The 14193-nt window shown below is 43.9% G+C and overlaps 1 protein-coding gene across 2 annotated transcripts in view; it reads left to right on the top strand.

The window, feature by feature from the left end:
• The window catches only part of CAMSAP3 (calmodulin regulated spectrin associated protein family member 3), a 198659-nt gene that overhangs the window by 163065 nt on the left and 21401 nt on the right, over window positions 1–14193 (top strand). For both annotated transcript variants that reach the window (XM_033916157.1, XM_033916158.1), the window contains 3 exons: window positions 7836–7908; window positions 8939–11018; window positions 12962–13098. In XM_033916157.1, the coding sequence (XP_033772048.1) occupies window positions 7836–7908; window positions 8939–11018; window positions 12962–13098 (2290 nt within the window). The remainder of the gene's footprint in view (window positions 1–7835; window positions 7909–8938; window positions 11019–12961; window positions 13099–14193) is intronic.

Raw genomic sequence — 14193 nt, 5'->3', positions numbered from 1 at the left:
AAAACTGAATGGGGTTGGACAATGAACCAGTGTTTTCTTAATATTTGCACTACCATTTGTACCACTCTAGAGTAAGGGAGCACACAGATAAGGTTATCTTCTTCGTCCTGTGTGGTAGTTGATTCTTGCAATAGAAGGTCCCTCTGCGCATATTTGCCCCTGTTAAATGCTTGTTTGATGGATCGTGTTGGGTAACCCCTATCAAAAAAGCGTTGTTTTAAATCCTTCGCTTGTGATTTGTACTCTTCTGTTGTGGAACAGATCCTGCGTATCCGCAGAAACTGTCCCACCGGCAAGTTAAATCTAAGCTTGAATGGATGAAAACTGCTAAAGTGTAAAATGGTGTTGCGAGTTACTGGTTTTCTATAAAGGGACGTGTTGATTTTGTCTCCTTGTATTTGGACTGTGACGTCCAAGAAATCAATTTTGGTCTTATGGCAGGTCATTGTAAATTTGATATTTGGGTCAACCGAATTTAGAAATTCTACAAAGGAGTTTAATTCTTGTGCCGTGTCTTGCCAGATGAAAAAAATGTCATCTAAAAATCTGCCCCAGAGTTGAATATGGGGCATCCATAGTGAGGTATAAACCCAGGTCTCCTCAAATCTGGCCATGTATAAGGCAGCTACAGAGGGGGCGAGGGTTGCGCCCATAGCCACCCCCTGTATTTGTTGATAAAATAAATGTTGGTATTTAAAGTAGTTGTTCTTAATAACCCACTTCGCTAACTGCATCAAAAATTCGGTTGGAATACGATGGGACTCTCTCTTGTGGAGGGACTCCCTGATGACGGTCAAAGCTTCTTCCTGGGGGATCTGTGTATACAGTGAAACGACATCCAATGTCACTAGCCATACTTCGGTCAAGTTACCATGATACCCATTTAGAATTCTCAAAAAATGGGAAGAATCCTTTATGTAAGATTTTATCTTAGGTACTTCCTCTCTAAGAAAAAAATCAACAAATTTAGAAAGAGGTTCCAAAAGGTGGGGCCACGGTAATTTTAGATAGAAAAAATTACGAATATGAAGCGGATCGCCAACTGGCGGACGTTTGTGCCTATGAGCTTTTACAGGGGGACCCCACTACACCTTTGGGCCAGAAAATTCTGGAATGTTTGAATGATTATCGAGAGCGAGATATCATTACTAAGAAAGAATACACTTTTCTGTTTGAAAAAAACCCCAGGATTCCATGTATCTCATTCGTCCCCAAAATTCACAAAACGCTGGAGAACCCACCGGGGAGACCCATTGTCAACACCCGGTCTTCTATTTTGGAACCTCTTTCTAAATTTGTTGATTTTTTTCTTAGAGAGGAAGTACCTAAGATAAAATCTTACATAAAGGATTCTTCCCATTTTTTGAGAATTCTAAATGGGTATCATGGTAACTTGACCGAAGTATGGCTAGTGACATTGGATGTCGTTTCACTGTATACACAGATCCCCCAGGAAGAAGCTTTGGCCGTCATCAGGGAGTCCCTCCACAAGAGAGAGTCCCATCGTATTCCAACCGAATTTTTGATGCAGTTAGCGAAGTGGGTTATTAAGAACAACTACTTTAAATACCAACATTTATTTTATCAACAAATACAGGGGGTGGCTATGGGCGCAACCCTCGCCCCCTCTGTAGCTGCCTTATACATGGCCAGATTTGAGGAGACCTGGGTTTATACCTCACTATGGATGCCCCATATTCAACTCTGGGGCAGATTTTTAGATGACATTTTTTTCATCTGGCAAGACACGGCACAAGAATTAAACTCCTTTGTAGAATTTCTAAATTCGGTTGACCCAAATATCAAATTTACAATGACCTGCCATAAGACCAAAATTGATTTCTTGGACGTCACAGTCCAAATACAAGGAGACAAAATCAACACGTCCCTTTATAGAAAACCAGTAACTCGCAACACCATTTTACACTTTAGCAGTTTTCATCCATTCAAGCTTAGATTTAACTTGCCGGTGGGACAGTTTCTGCGGATACGCAGGATCTGTTCCACAACAGAAGAGTACAAATCACAAGCGAAGGATTTAAAACAACGCTTTTTTGATAGGGGTTACCCAACACGATCCATCAAACAAGCATTTAACAGGGGCAAATATGCGCAGAGGGACCTTCTATTGCAAGAATCAACTACCACACAGGACGAAGAAGATAACCTTATCTGTGTGCTCCCTTACTCTAGAGTGGTACAAATGGTAGTGCAAATATTAAGAAAACACTGGTTCATTGTCCAACCCCATTCAGTTTTGTGCTCTTTCCCTATGATAGCGTACACCCGAGGTAACACACTGGGCCAACAATTGAACTTTATGAAGTTCGGTACCCGTCCGGACAGAGAAGGGGTGGAAGGTAACCACGGCACATGCGGTAGATGCCAATGGTGCCCCTCAGCCATCCAAGGAAAAACTTGGGATGTTCCGGGTCGTCCCGATATTCTGAAGGCACAACATATCACTAATTGTGATTCTGAGGGGGTGATCTACGTCATAGTATGCCCGTGCGAACTTATATATGTTGGGCGCACGAGCAGAAAAATAAAAATCAGGCTAACTGAGCACAAATCTCGAATTGTGAATAAGATCATGCAAGCTCCTTTGGTGGAGCATTGTTTAAGGTTTAAACATACAGTGACAGAGTTGAAATGGCGGGTTATTAAGAAAGTAACAGGACGGGAGGGGCGGGGGGATCCTGTTAAGCTAAATGAATTTGAACAGAGATACATTTTTTCTTTAGACACAGTTGAACCCCACGGATTAAACATCGGTATAGAGTGGGGGACGGTATAATCTTGCGAGCACCAATTGAATGCAGGGGGAGGAGTTTTATATGACAGCGAGGGAGGATTTAAATTTCGGCCCGAGGACGCCGACGCCATCTTTTCTCATGAAAGTAGTGGAGTCGGAAGGCGGCGGCGCCCTCGGTAAGCACACATTTTTGAACTACTACGGATAGTGAAACAATTTCAGATAGGGGGGGAGTAGTGCACACAATTGTATGTGACTCTTTTTCTCTTTTTTAATATTTTTTCCATAGGGAGACCCTTGATAAAACACAAATGCTGTGAAACATGTCGGGTCTGACTCCCTGGGTTTAACGCTGAGATAAGTATCAAGTACTTTCAAAATCAAAATCACGATACTCAGAAAGAGAATATTTATTTCTTAAAACTTCTTAAAGTCTAAGTTTAAAAACTGATATATATATACTGAAAATTTACTAAAAAAATATAAAATATAAAAATATATAAATTTAGGATAAAAACCCGACAGCCAATGATGAGGCTCCCACAATAAATCTCCCGCTTTTTGAATTTTACATTGCGGTGGAGTGGTGGGGCTGAGGCGTCAGGTTTATAATTCAATATTAATCTGGACACATTTCTTGACACATACATGAATTTTAATCATAACACATTGGATGGAGCAAGGATACTTGCTTCTACTGGAGTGGCAAATGTTATGGCTCTACAAAAGTTGTTTAACAGTAGACCACTTATCTGAAAAGGTCAGTTCACGGCTCCAACACAGTCTGTGTTTTGCTACGCTACATCAGGAAGCCGGAAGAATGAGCTTTTTATATTGATTTTATTTGCAGTGTGCAGTGCTTGAGTCCTTTGGTCTACACACACTTGATGTTGAAAAAAGACACTAGGACTTTGGCAGCTTTCCAGCACTGGTGCATCCAGGAAAGGAAGCAGCCTTTCTCTGCTCCAGTCTCCAGGCTAGCCTTGCCAAGAGTCTCACAGTGGCATCGCTTAGAGGCCAAGTAGTGGGACTCTCTTGTTTTAGGGCTAGAAACTGAAGATCTACGCTGGCATCTTATCAAGACATAGCCAGATTCCTAACATGAGTACAACATTTCCTTCTTGGGATCTTAACATAGTTTTGCAGGGTCTCAACCAGGCTTCATTTGAGCTTCTGAAGGAAGTGTCCATGATGGATCCAACATTCAAAAACATTTTTTTCTTTTGGCTATTACCTCGGTGAGAAGGGTCTCGGAGTTGCGGACCTTTTGCCTGCAGTGAGCCTTTTCTCAAATTTAATGAAGCTGGAGTTTTTGTGCATCATTCCATCCATTATGCTGAAGATTTCAGCATTCCATATCAATTAAGAAGTCAGATTGCAGGCGTTCTAGTCCACAGTTCCAAGAAAAAGCACTGTATTCTGAAGAAGTTGAACATTGAAAGAGTACTTCTCCGATAAGTTGCAGTCACCAACGAATTCAAATCATCTGACCATTTTTTTCTTACTTACACATCCAGCTGGATGCGGTGTGCCCGCTTCCAAGGTCAGTGTCCAGATGGATCCATACGGCCATTTTGTCAGCATATTTTATTTGGGGAGGGGGGGGGAAACAGTCCCCCGCTTAAATAGCGGTGCATTCAACTAAGTTTGGCTTCGTCATGGGAAGAAACTTCAGTGGTCTCCCCTGAGGAGATTTCTAGGGTAGTGACTTAGTCCACTCTACATCCATTTTCCAAGTCTTTACAGAGTGGATGTAGCGGCAAGGGAGGACTCTTGCCTTTTGGGTCCTCAGTGTTATGAGTCGGTACAGTGGTCCCACCTTAGATTTCTGGGACTGTTTTGTACGTCCAACTTGTTCAGAATAACACACCTATTGCACTAGAAAAAGAGATTAGGTTCTTACTTTGCTAATATCTTTTCTAGTAGATAGGTGTGTCATTTTGGACCACCGCCCTGTCATTATTTCTGTGCCTGCCTCACTTGGATGATTCACATCTAAACTTAACAGTTGGATGCCAGTCAGACCATCAAGGTATGAAGCGTAGTTTACTGCTAGGATACTTTGGGGTATTATTTGAGCTCCATTAATGTTTCTGTTTTGCATGATTGCTTTTGCTGGTTCAATGTTAACATGTTTGTTTATAATTTCATAGCAGAACACTCTGGTTCTTAGAGGTGTTTTCCCATACCCTTATTTCATATCTGTTTCTAGAAGAGGTTTTTGCCTGCTTTGGAACTAACTGTAGGGGGCAACAGAGCCCGCTGTGAAGTAGGAGAGTTTCAGAAAGCAGAGTGGATTCCTACTGTAAGGCTTGTGGGCATTGGGATATAACTCGCTTGTCCAGAATGACACGCCTATCTATTAGAAAAGATATTAGCAAGGTAAGAACCTAATCTCTTTTTTTTTTCCTGCTTCAGCTTCTTAAAGTTAGTTGGTTTTGGTGTTCAGAGACAGGGCAGCTTTCTGAGAACTGAGTACTCTTTCCTTTGGGTAAACACAGAGTGGTTTTTCAGTGTAAAATGATTTGTCTGCTTTTCAATTTTTAAGATAATAATGGAAGATATTTAGTTTATGCTTTTGCTATGTTTTCCAATGACCCTCAATTCATGCAGAGTTGTATCAAAATTATGGTCATGTTGAACTTGCTAATATAAAACACTAATTGAGTCCTAGGTGGTATATCAAATTTTTTTTATGGTAGCTATCCTGCAAAACAGGATGGTTGGATAGGCTGGAGTGAGCTTGGACGGCAACTTCAGCATTTGGAACCTAGGACAATACCAGGCAGACTTTACAGTCTATGATCCAGAAATACCAAAGAAGAGACAAGTTAATTTAATCATGTATTTTTAATGGGTATCACTAATGGGCAGACTGGATGGACCGTTCGGGTCTTTATGTGCCGTCATTTACTATGTTACCTGGTAGAAACCCAAAGAGTAGCAACATTCCAGAGCTGAGATTGTGATGTCATAATTCCTCATTCCACCAATGCCTGAGAGCCAACCTCAGCAGTGATGTCACAATGGCTTGATTAGATGACAACTTCAGCATTTGGAACCCAGGACAATAACAGGTGGACTTTACAGTCTATATGATCCAGAGATATCAAAGAAGAGACAAATTAATTTAATCATGTATTTTTAATGGGTATCACTAATGGGCAGACTGGATGGACCGTTCGGGTCTTTATCTGCCGTCATTTACTATGTTAATAAACTTGAAATGTTTGCAAATTATTGCCCCCTCCTCCTAACTAGCCAGTATATGGAGATATATAGTGAACTCTTAACAGTCAAGGGATACAATTCTAGCATAGTATAATTTACCTTAACTTTAACGCCAGGACTTTACAAGCCTGTCCTATGACCAATTGGATTTTTAAGGATATCCACAGTAAATACATATTGAGAGTAATTTGGCAGGCCAGAATTTCAGTGGACATAGAAAAGGGAGCCCTTTCTATTCCACTACAAACAGCTCTAATACAACTTCCTTCCACAAACAATTGGCTTTTGTAAGTTAAAGAAGCCCCATGTTTTTCCTAAGCAAAGTTCTGCTTTTTTTTTTTCCAGCTTTCAGTAATCCCCTATTGACAATGCCAGTGTCGTTAATGTTACTAATAAGTCATTTCAGACCTTTTCTTCCTCGTTGGTTCTTAAGACTAATATTCACTTGAATAACCAGTTCCTCTTCCCTGTCTACCTTTCCAACCTTTTGTTAATCTACCTAAGCACGTCCTGTCGCTGCTATGCCTGATGAAATGTTTTCTCAACCTTTTGCTTTTGCCTTGCCCATCCTAATTTTTCCATTTCTTTACTGGATATTTTTGTTTTGGAGATTTTTTTTTTTTGTATACTTTTTGATTAATATTTTTTTTTTTCTTCTTTTCAATAACACCCACAAAGAAGTGCACACGCCAACAGAACTGGGACGAATAATTCACCTAACCAGAAACTTCCCTATTTTACCAAAGTAAATATTCTAAAAATGCAGGCTTTAGAGCCATGTTTCACTAGACATTGTGTGCTAAAAATACTACAGTGCAATAACGACCAAAGCACCCGTGCAATTCCTACAGGCACAATGGCAGATACTGTGCTTAGCCTGTTAAGCAAAATAGGAACAAGGGACGTGCTCTGAAGCTAATGACCAGCAGATTAAAAAAAAACAAGTGATTTTTGGTTTTTATTTTAAATCTGTTTTTATTAACAAGAAAGAACCACAAACCAACAAATGCAACATGGCAGACAAGAAATTTGAAAGTATACAAGAAAGGGGACCCCCCCCCCCCCAAGAGGACTGGACTCTGATGTCCTCCTGGGTTACAAAGGCACCTCTTCCCCAACAGACCTCCCTCCCAACATACCCTCTCTTTTGTTTTTCATAATTATGCTGTGGAATATGGTGGGACTCAAAAGAAGTTTGGACAAGTTCCGTCTCTAAATGTTTGCTTAGAAAAGTATGTAGCAATGTAGATTGGGAGAGCGATTCTTCATTCCTGGAAGTGAGTTTTAAGAGAAATCTATGTTTTGGGATATGCCAAGTGCTTGAGACCTAGACTATGCTCGGTGGACCTTGATCTAACCCATGGTAGACTTTATTATGTATGTAGTGAAGTTACATCTGGACTGTTATGCTTTGAAGAAACTTTTTATCAGTACTGCTGTGTCTGACGTATCTCCTTAAACTAATAGCATAAAGCCTCGGGCCGTGAGGTGGCATGTGCCCCCTTACCTCATTGGAGAATTCACGCAAGGGTTTAAAGATGATCTGTTGGACCTGTTCTAAACAGGTGAACCCCCAGATTATAATGTGAACCCAGAAAAGAGGTTATTCCCCCAATTAAAACAGCCTAGGTTCAGTAGTATAACAGAGGCTTTGGAAACAGTAAGGTCTGAGATCTTTTATGGGGGTGATAATGAGGCTATTGTAGTATTTTGTTCTGAACACTTCCCTGTCTTGAGTGAGCAGAAAATATGGAGAGGCAATTATTGCTAGATCTCTAGAATAACCTGAATTTCCATTCACTTCCTTTGAACACTCATGAGGTTTTTTTCCCCCCCCCCCTTGTTGCAGGTTCTTTGAACCACTCTACTTCACTGTCACAAGTGGAGGGCTTAGGCAAGACCTGGAGCAAAAAGCAGCTAAGGTGAGTGGCATGTGCCTCAAATGATCACAATATATTTACTCTGTAGTTGTGAAATTGTGGTCTATCATAGATTACCATATAGTGGTATTTAAAGATGCCTGACTTACTCCTGTGGGTTGGTTAGGAGTATAGAGAGAATTCTGTAATATGCCTGGAGAAAAATGAGGAGGAAGTAATGTCGGAATCTATAATTAGATTTATTTAGATTTGATAAGAAAATTGGTAAGAGGGAAATGTATCTTTTAGAAGATTCATATAGGACAGAAGCGAGTGATTCCTTACCATATTCCTGTTGTAAGAAATCTGCATTCAATAATGCTGTCAAGCATACAGGGACTGATTTCAGAAAACCATACATTAGAACTGCTGACGGCGCGGCTTCTAACTGAAGCTTTCAGCAAAAAAAATTACTGCTTAGACTGAGGCATTAAAATCATGGCAGTAATCCACAGCTCATTGCAAAATAGCCCTTTACCTATCAGTGGGTGAGCAATGATGGGCTCATGCACTGATGGGAATGGGGACCCCCCCCCAAAAAAAAAAAGGTTGCCAAGCCTGAATCGGTCTCTTTCCCTGGTAGTCTAGTGCAGTGTTTCATAACTCTATCCTGGAATACCCTCTTGCGAGTCAGGTTTTCAGGATATCCACAATGAACATGCATGAAAGAAATTTGCATATAATGGATGCAGTCTATGCAAAGAAAAAAAAACCCCCAAAATGGAAAACAGTTGGAGTGAGAAGGGGAAGGGAGCAGGGAGAAACAGCCTGTATTTCTCTGGTTAATAGTTTGGTAGGACCTGGCAGAAAATTTCTCTAAGCAGCTGACTACCTCTATACCTATAGCTCTGGGGATCAGTGTCCCAGAACCCTGAATATATTGGTAAAGGGGGAATTTCTTTTTGTCTTATTTACCCTCTTCTGGCATGCCTCCTGTGCACCATAGGGATACCATAGGAGGCTAGGGATTACTTTGTTTTTTGGCAGTCTATAAACCCATCTTGATTGACAATTTGTTTTCTTTTGTTTTAAGTCATCCCCTATCCCAGGCTGTATCCTTCAGCATTCCTTTTGGGCTGGACAGCGATGTGGACATTGTTATGGGGAACCCAGTTGGCATGATGCGCTCGGTCAGCTCAGACAGCCTTGCGCCCAATGTGTATCCTACGCCAAAGAAAGCCATGCAAACCACTTACACCCCATCTGAAGATGTGGTTCGGTACTTGGGGCAGAGCGGCGAGAATAGCCTTGTGACACCCCCCAGGACTGTCCACAAGGTGCCACTGTCCATAAAGAGTGGGAGCCAGGAGAAAGAGGAGGGTGCAGGGACCCCCCTGAAAAATGGGACATTAGATGGACATAGTGAGCTGCCCACAATTGAAGAAGCTCTGCAGATCATTCATAATATGGAGACACGTCTCCTTCCTGAGGGTGCTCCAGATGGTTTTTATCTTCATTCTCCAGAACTGACAGAGGGGCTCCAATCCCCCCAGCACACACAGATCCACACAGGACAAACCCAAGGCAAGGTCTTAGCATCCCCTGCTAACATGGGAGTATACAAACCGCACAGTGGTTCCATAAATGGCTGTAATTCCTCACTAGAGGTGCCTTGGACTTCACGCGATGACGAGTCAGCTTTGAGGGACAACAGCCTAGATTCTGATGTGGAGGATGTGTCCCGTGGCCTGCCAGCTGGAAGGGAGTTGTCAGGAAAAGAGGACTCTACCTCTGATCCAAGCTCCCTCAGCTCTCAAGCAGACAGTTCAGCCTCCTCTGGTTCTGGTGTGAAGATGACCAGCTTTGCAGAGCGCAAGAAGAAAATAGCATCGGATAGCAAAAGTGGTGGCTCACCAAAGAACGTTCAGGAGGACCTAGAGCGAGGCTCGGCCTCTAATACCACCACTACATGGGCACAAAAAGCAGAAGAGAGTCCCATCAAGAGCCCATCTTTAAACTCTGAGATGAATCAGTTGGGGGCTCGACTAGAAGAGAAAAGGAGAGCTATCGAGGCCCAGAAGAAGAGGATTGAGGCAATCTTCACCAAGCATCGACAACAGCTGGGCAAAAGTGCTTTCTTGCAGCTGAAGAAAGAAGAGGAGTTGGAGGGAAATACTGGCTATCCAGAAGAGAGGCCGCCCTCGCTGGAGGAGCGCCTTTCCAAAGTGGAGGCTGAAGATGAGTTGGGAAGTATGAAGACTTCTGGGGGAAAAAAGGCTCGAGATGCTAGTACTGCTGAGAACAAAGATGGTGAGATTTTAAGCAAGGCACGTAGTGAAAAGCAAGTTACTTTTTCTCCAGAGATCGTCACAGGCGCGCTGGATGTAAACCTTGGTGATTACAACCGGGCAGTAGCTAAGCTGAATTCTGCGCTGAGCTCACTGCAGATGGACATGCAGCGTCTCTCTGACCAGCAGCAGAAACTCATGCACAAGGAGAAGAGCAAGGCCTGGATAATCCCAGCCCCTAAAGCTACCAGTAGTCCACAGCCTAGTCGCGAGGTCTCCACACCTCGCCACGTGGATCTCTCCTCATCACCCTCATTGCCTCGCAAGACTACTGCCCCTGTCCCCAGATCTCCCCAGCCCACTCCACGAAGAGTACCTCCCACCACCACGATTGTCAATCCCAAGAGCCCCAAACATGTAAGACCAGCAGAACTGAAGATCCCACCTCTGACCCGAGTTCTGACGCCACCGCATAATGTAGACACCCTGCCCCACCTGCGTAAATTTTCCCCCAGCAAGGTTCCTATGCAGACCCGCTCCTCCATTCACTTCGCAGATGAGGACCAAGACTTTGATTTGGCAAAGGCACTGGAAGCGGAGAATGCAAATCCTGCTGAGGATACGCCCCAGTGTCTGGAGCTGCAGGGTAATCTGCGACCTGTGGCATCAGTTGTACCTCAGAGTAGTACCGCAGTGGTAACTGCCTCTGGCGAGGATGATACAAGCACTGAAGGCATTTCATCACAAGGCACGAGGCAGTCAAACCTCATTGAGATCCAGCTTTCCACTCTGCAGCCCTCTGAGGATACAGAAGGGGAAGGGGAGGATGTCTCATTGGACGAGCCTGATCCAGCCCATAAGGGAGGAGTTGGATTCTTCTTTAAGGTAAAGCTCTTGAAGAGTGTGAGGAGGAGTCATAATGATTTGAGCACTGAAAATGTGGTTAACAAAAGAAACAAATCGGTACTGTAGTTAGTGCTCTGTACCAAACAAGTAAGACAACTGGAGTCCATTCTTGGCTTGAGCATCTATTCCTTGGACTGGAGAATGCTGCAGAGATATGGACTCCATTTCTGTCTGTAACATATAAGCTCAAACTGGAATGATGTAGAGGTTAGAATGACTAGAGCCGGATTCTCTAAAGTCACTGTGCATTTAACAATGGTGCTAAACAATTGTTAAATGCAGGTATTTTACCGCCCACTCCCTCCTGACTGCAAGTTGCTCCCTCCCCCCCCCCCCAGACAACCTCCCACCACACCAAGCCTGGTGGTCTATTGGGCCATACCTTCCCTCTGACCCTCCATCCTGACAGCAAGTTTTTCCCCTCAACTGCCCACCACCACACCAATCCTGGTTGCCTAGTGGGCTGTCCCCCCCTGACACCCCCCCCCCCGGCAGATCTTTTTTAGAAGACTGGCAAAAGGAATGATTACTCCCTCCCACCAGCAGGACCACCTCTTCAAAATGAAGGGCATAGAAAAAGTGGAGAGGGACAGATTCTTCAAACTTTCAAAAACAACAAGAACGACAGGGCATTCAGAAAAATTAAGAGGGGACAGATTCAAAACCAATGCTAGGAAGTTCTTCTTCACTCAAAGGGTGGTGGACACCTAGAATGCGCTTCCAGAGGGTGTGATAGGACAGAGTACAGTATTGGGTTTCAAGAAGGGATTAGATGATTTCCTGAAGGAAAAGGGGATTGAAGGGTATAGATAGAGGATTACTATACAGGCCTGGACCTGATGAGCCGCCACGTGAGCGGACTGCTGGGTGTGATGGACCTCTGGTCTGACCCAGCAGAGGTAATGCTTATGTTCTTATGGTGGGCCTTCCCCTTCCTGGTGCATTCTGGGATACATCAGGGAGGGTTGGGTTGGGGATGGAGGGGCCTTAGGCACCTGTGCCAATCAGGGGCTTAAACCCCTCCCCGTTGCACCCTGGGATGCATTGGGAGGGGAGGGGCCTAAGACTGGCCCAGGTGCCTAAAGCCCCTTCCATGAGAGGAATCTTAGGCATCTGGGCCAGTCACGACCTTAAGCACCTCCCTGGTGCATCCCAGGATGCACTAGGAAGGGGAAAGCCCGCCATTTTGAAGAGGCGGGCATGCTGATAGAAGTGAGTAAGCATCCCTCTTCACGGTCTTCTCAAAAAAGTACAAGGGGGGGGTGATCAGAGGATGGATAGCCCACTGGACTACCAGGCTTGGGGTAGTGGTGGGTTTCTTTTTTTTTTTTTTTTTGCGCACACAACAGCTGCACCCATTAAAATAAAAGTATCCCCTGCTTTCCCTACTTGCCAGTTCAGGCAGGAAGAGCAGGGGCTGTTGTTGGTTTTTTTGTGTTATTTTTTTGGGGGGGGTTAAAAAATAGGTAGGCAGGAGGAGAGGAGCAGTGCTAGCGATTTTCCTTCTGAGCACAGCTCCTCTCCCCCCTCCCCCCCACGCCTCTTTACCAGCGATTTTCCACACACATAATGCTATTGTGCCGAGAATCGCCAGTAAAACAAAAATTGCTCCCACCATGGTATGTTTTTATCGTGATGTCGGAGCTTAGAGAATCTGGCCTCGTCTAGACTCCATTCTAAGCATTGCCCACCTCCCTCCTTTTTATTATTGGGTACAAGTGTTGAAAAGTGCTCTTTCCAGGATTGTATCCCTGTCCCTTCACGGTATGACATGATCTGGATTGGAATGGAAAAATGAGAAAAGTGCTAGAAATCCTGTCCGTGCCTGGCTTGAGTCTCTGCCTTGGTGTGGGTAGTGTGTTTGTTTTGTGCCCATACCTCACTGCATTTTTTTTTTTTTTTGATGGGTGGGGGGCTGACAGGACGAGAAGAGGCCAGAGGATGAGATGGCTCAGAGGCGTGCTATTCTGCTGGAGAAACAGCAGAAGCGTGCTGAGGAGGCTCGCAAGAGGAAACAGTGGCAGGAGTCTGAGAGAGAGCAGAAAAAAGAAGAGGCAAGGTAAAAAAATAAATAAATAAATGTATTGAGTGCTAGCATTTGGGGGATGGGAATTTGCCCATGTTCGGGAGATAACATGTACAGGTGTATTGAGTAACACATGTTTATGTCTAGATGAACATTTTATCTCTCAGGAATTGGGAAAATGATGTGTGTATCCTGTTCTATGTGTAAATATACCTTTCCCCCCTCCCTATTTGCAGTTTCGATGTTCGCGGGTTTTCCCCAGGCCTCCCCCCCTCAGAATCGCTCGTTGGCACCCAAAAAAACGGCCCTGGGACCTGGAGGGAGGTGAAGGGAGGCGATCAGAGGTGGCGGGGAGGCGATCCGAGGTGGCGTGGGGGCGATCGGAGCAAGAGCCTTACCTGGTGGTCTTGTGGTGACGCGACTACAACAGGGTCTGCACATGCACGGGAATCGCTATTGAGCGATCCGGGAAGGCAGATGGGGGCGTTCCTCCAATCGCCCCCCCAGCTGCATATTGGGGCTTCGTGAATTCATCGGACCTGCCCGGATTGGGCAGGTTCGTAAATCTTTCCCATTGTAAAGAGTCTTTCACTCAATAAAGGTTGTAGATATAAAGAATTAAAAAAGCATATAAAAAAATAGCAAAACGCAATAAGAAGCATAACAGCATTATATATTGATGGATTATATGTTTAAATATATACATAAATGCGCATGGTCTCAGGTTTGGGGCAGTTAAGGGAGTAGTGTTTAATGTGCAAGTACAAGCATGAATGCTGCACAACAAAGAAAAATGGGGAGACCCAATGATCCACCGATGAAAACAAAAACTGTGGATACAGATGTTCTGGAGATAATTTATTAAACCCTGACATATAAAACCATGAAAATTCAATTTAAAAAGTACAGTGATAAAAAATACAGTGATTAAAATCCAACCGGACCCTACACGGTCCGTGTTTCGGCAAACACGCCTTCCTCAGGGGTCCAGTGGTTTGCAACCTCACATATAAAGAATTGCAATTTTTTTGCTACTTCAGCTTGTCTGCGGTGTTCTTTGCTCACATGTTTAAAGACAATAGACTGTTTTCAGTCCAATTCTTTATATGTGAGGTTGGTAAACCATTG

Source organism: Geotrypetes seraphini, chromosome 12 (assembly GCF_902459505.1).
Source record: "Geotrypetes seraphini chromosome 12, aGeoSer1.1, whole genome shotgun sequence".
NCBI classification, from domain to species: domain Eukaryota; kingdom Metazoa; phylum Chordata; class Amphibia; order Gymnophiona; family Dermophiidae; genus Geotrypetes; species Geotrypetes seraphini.
This window is presented reverse-complemented; position numbering and strand designations above follow the sequence as displayed.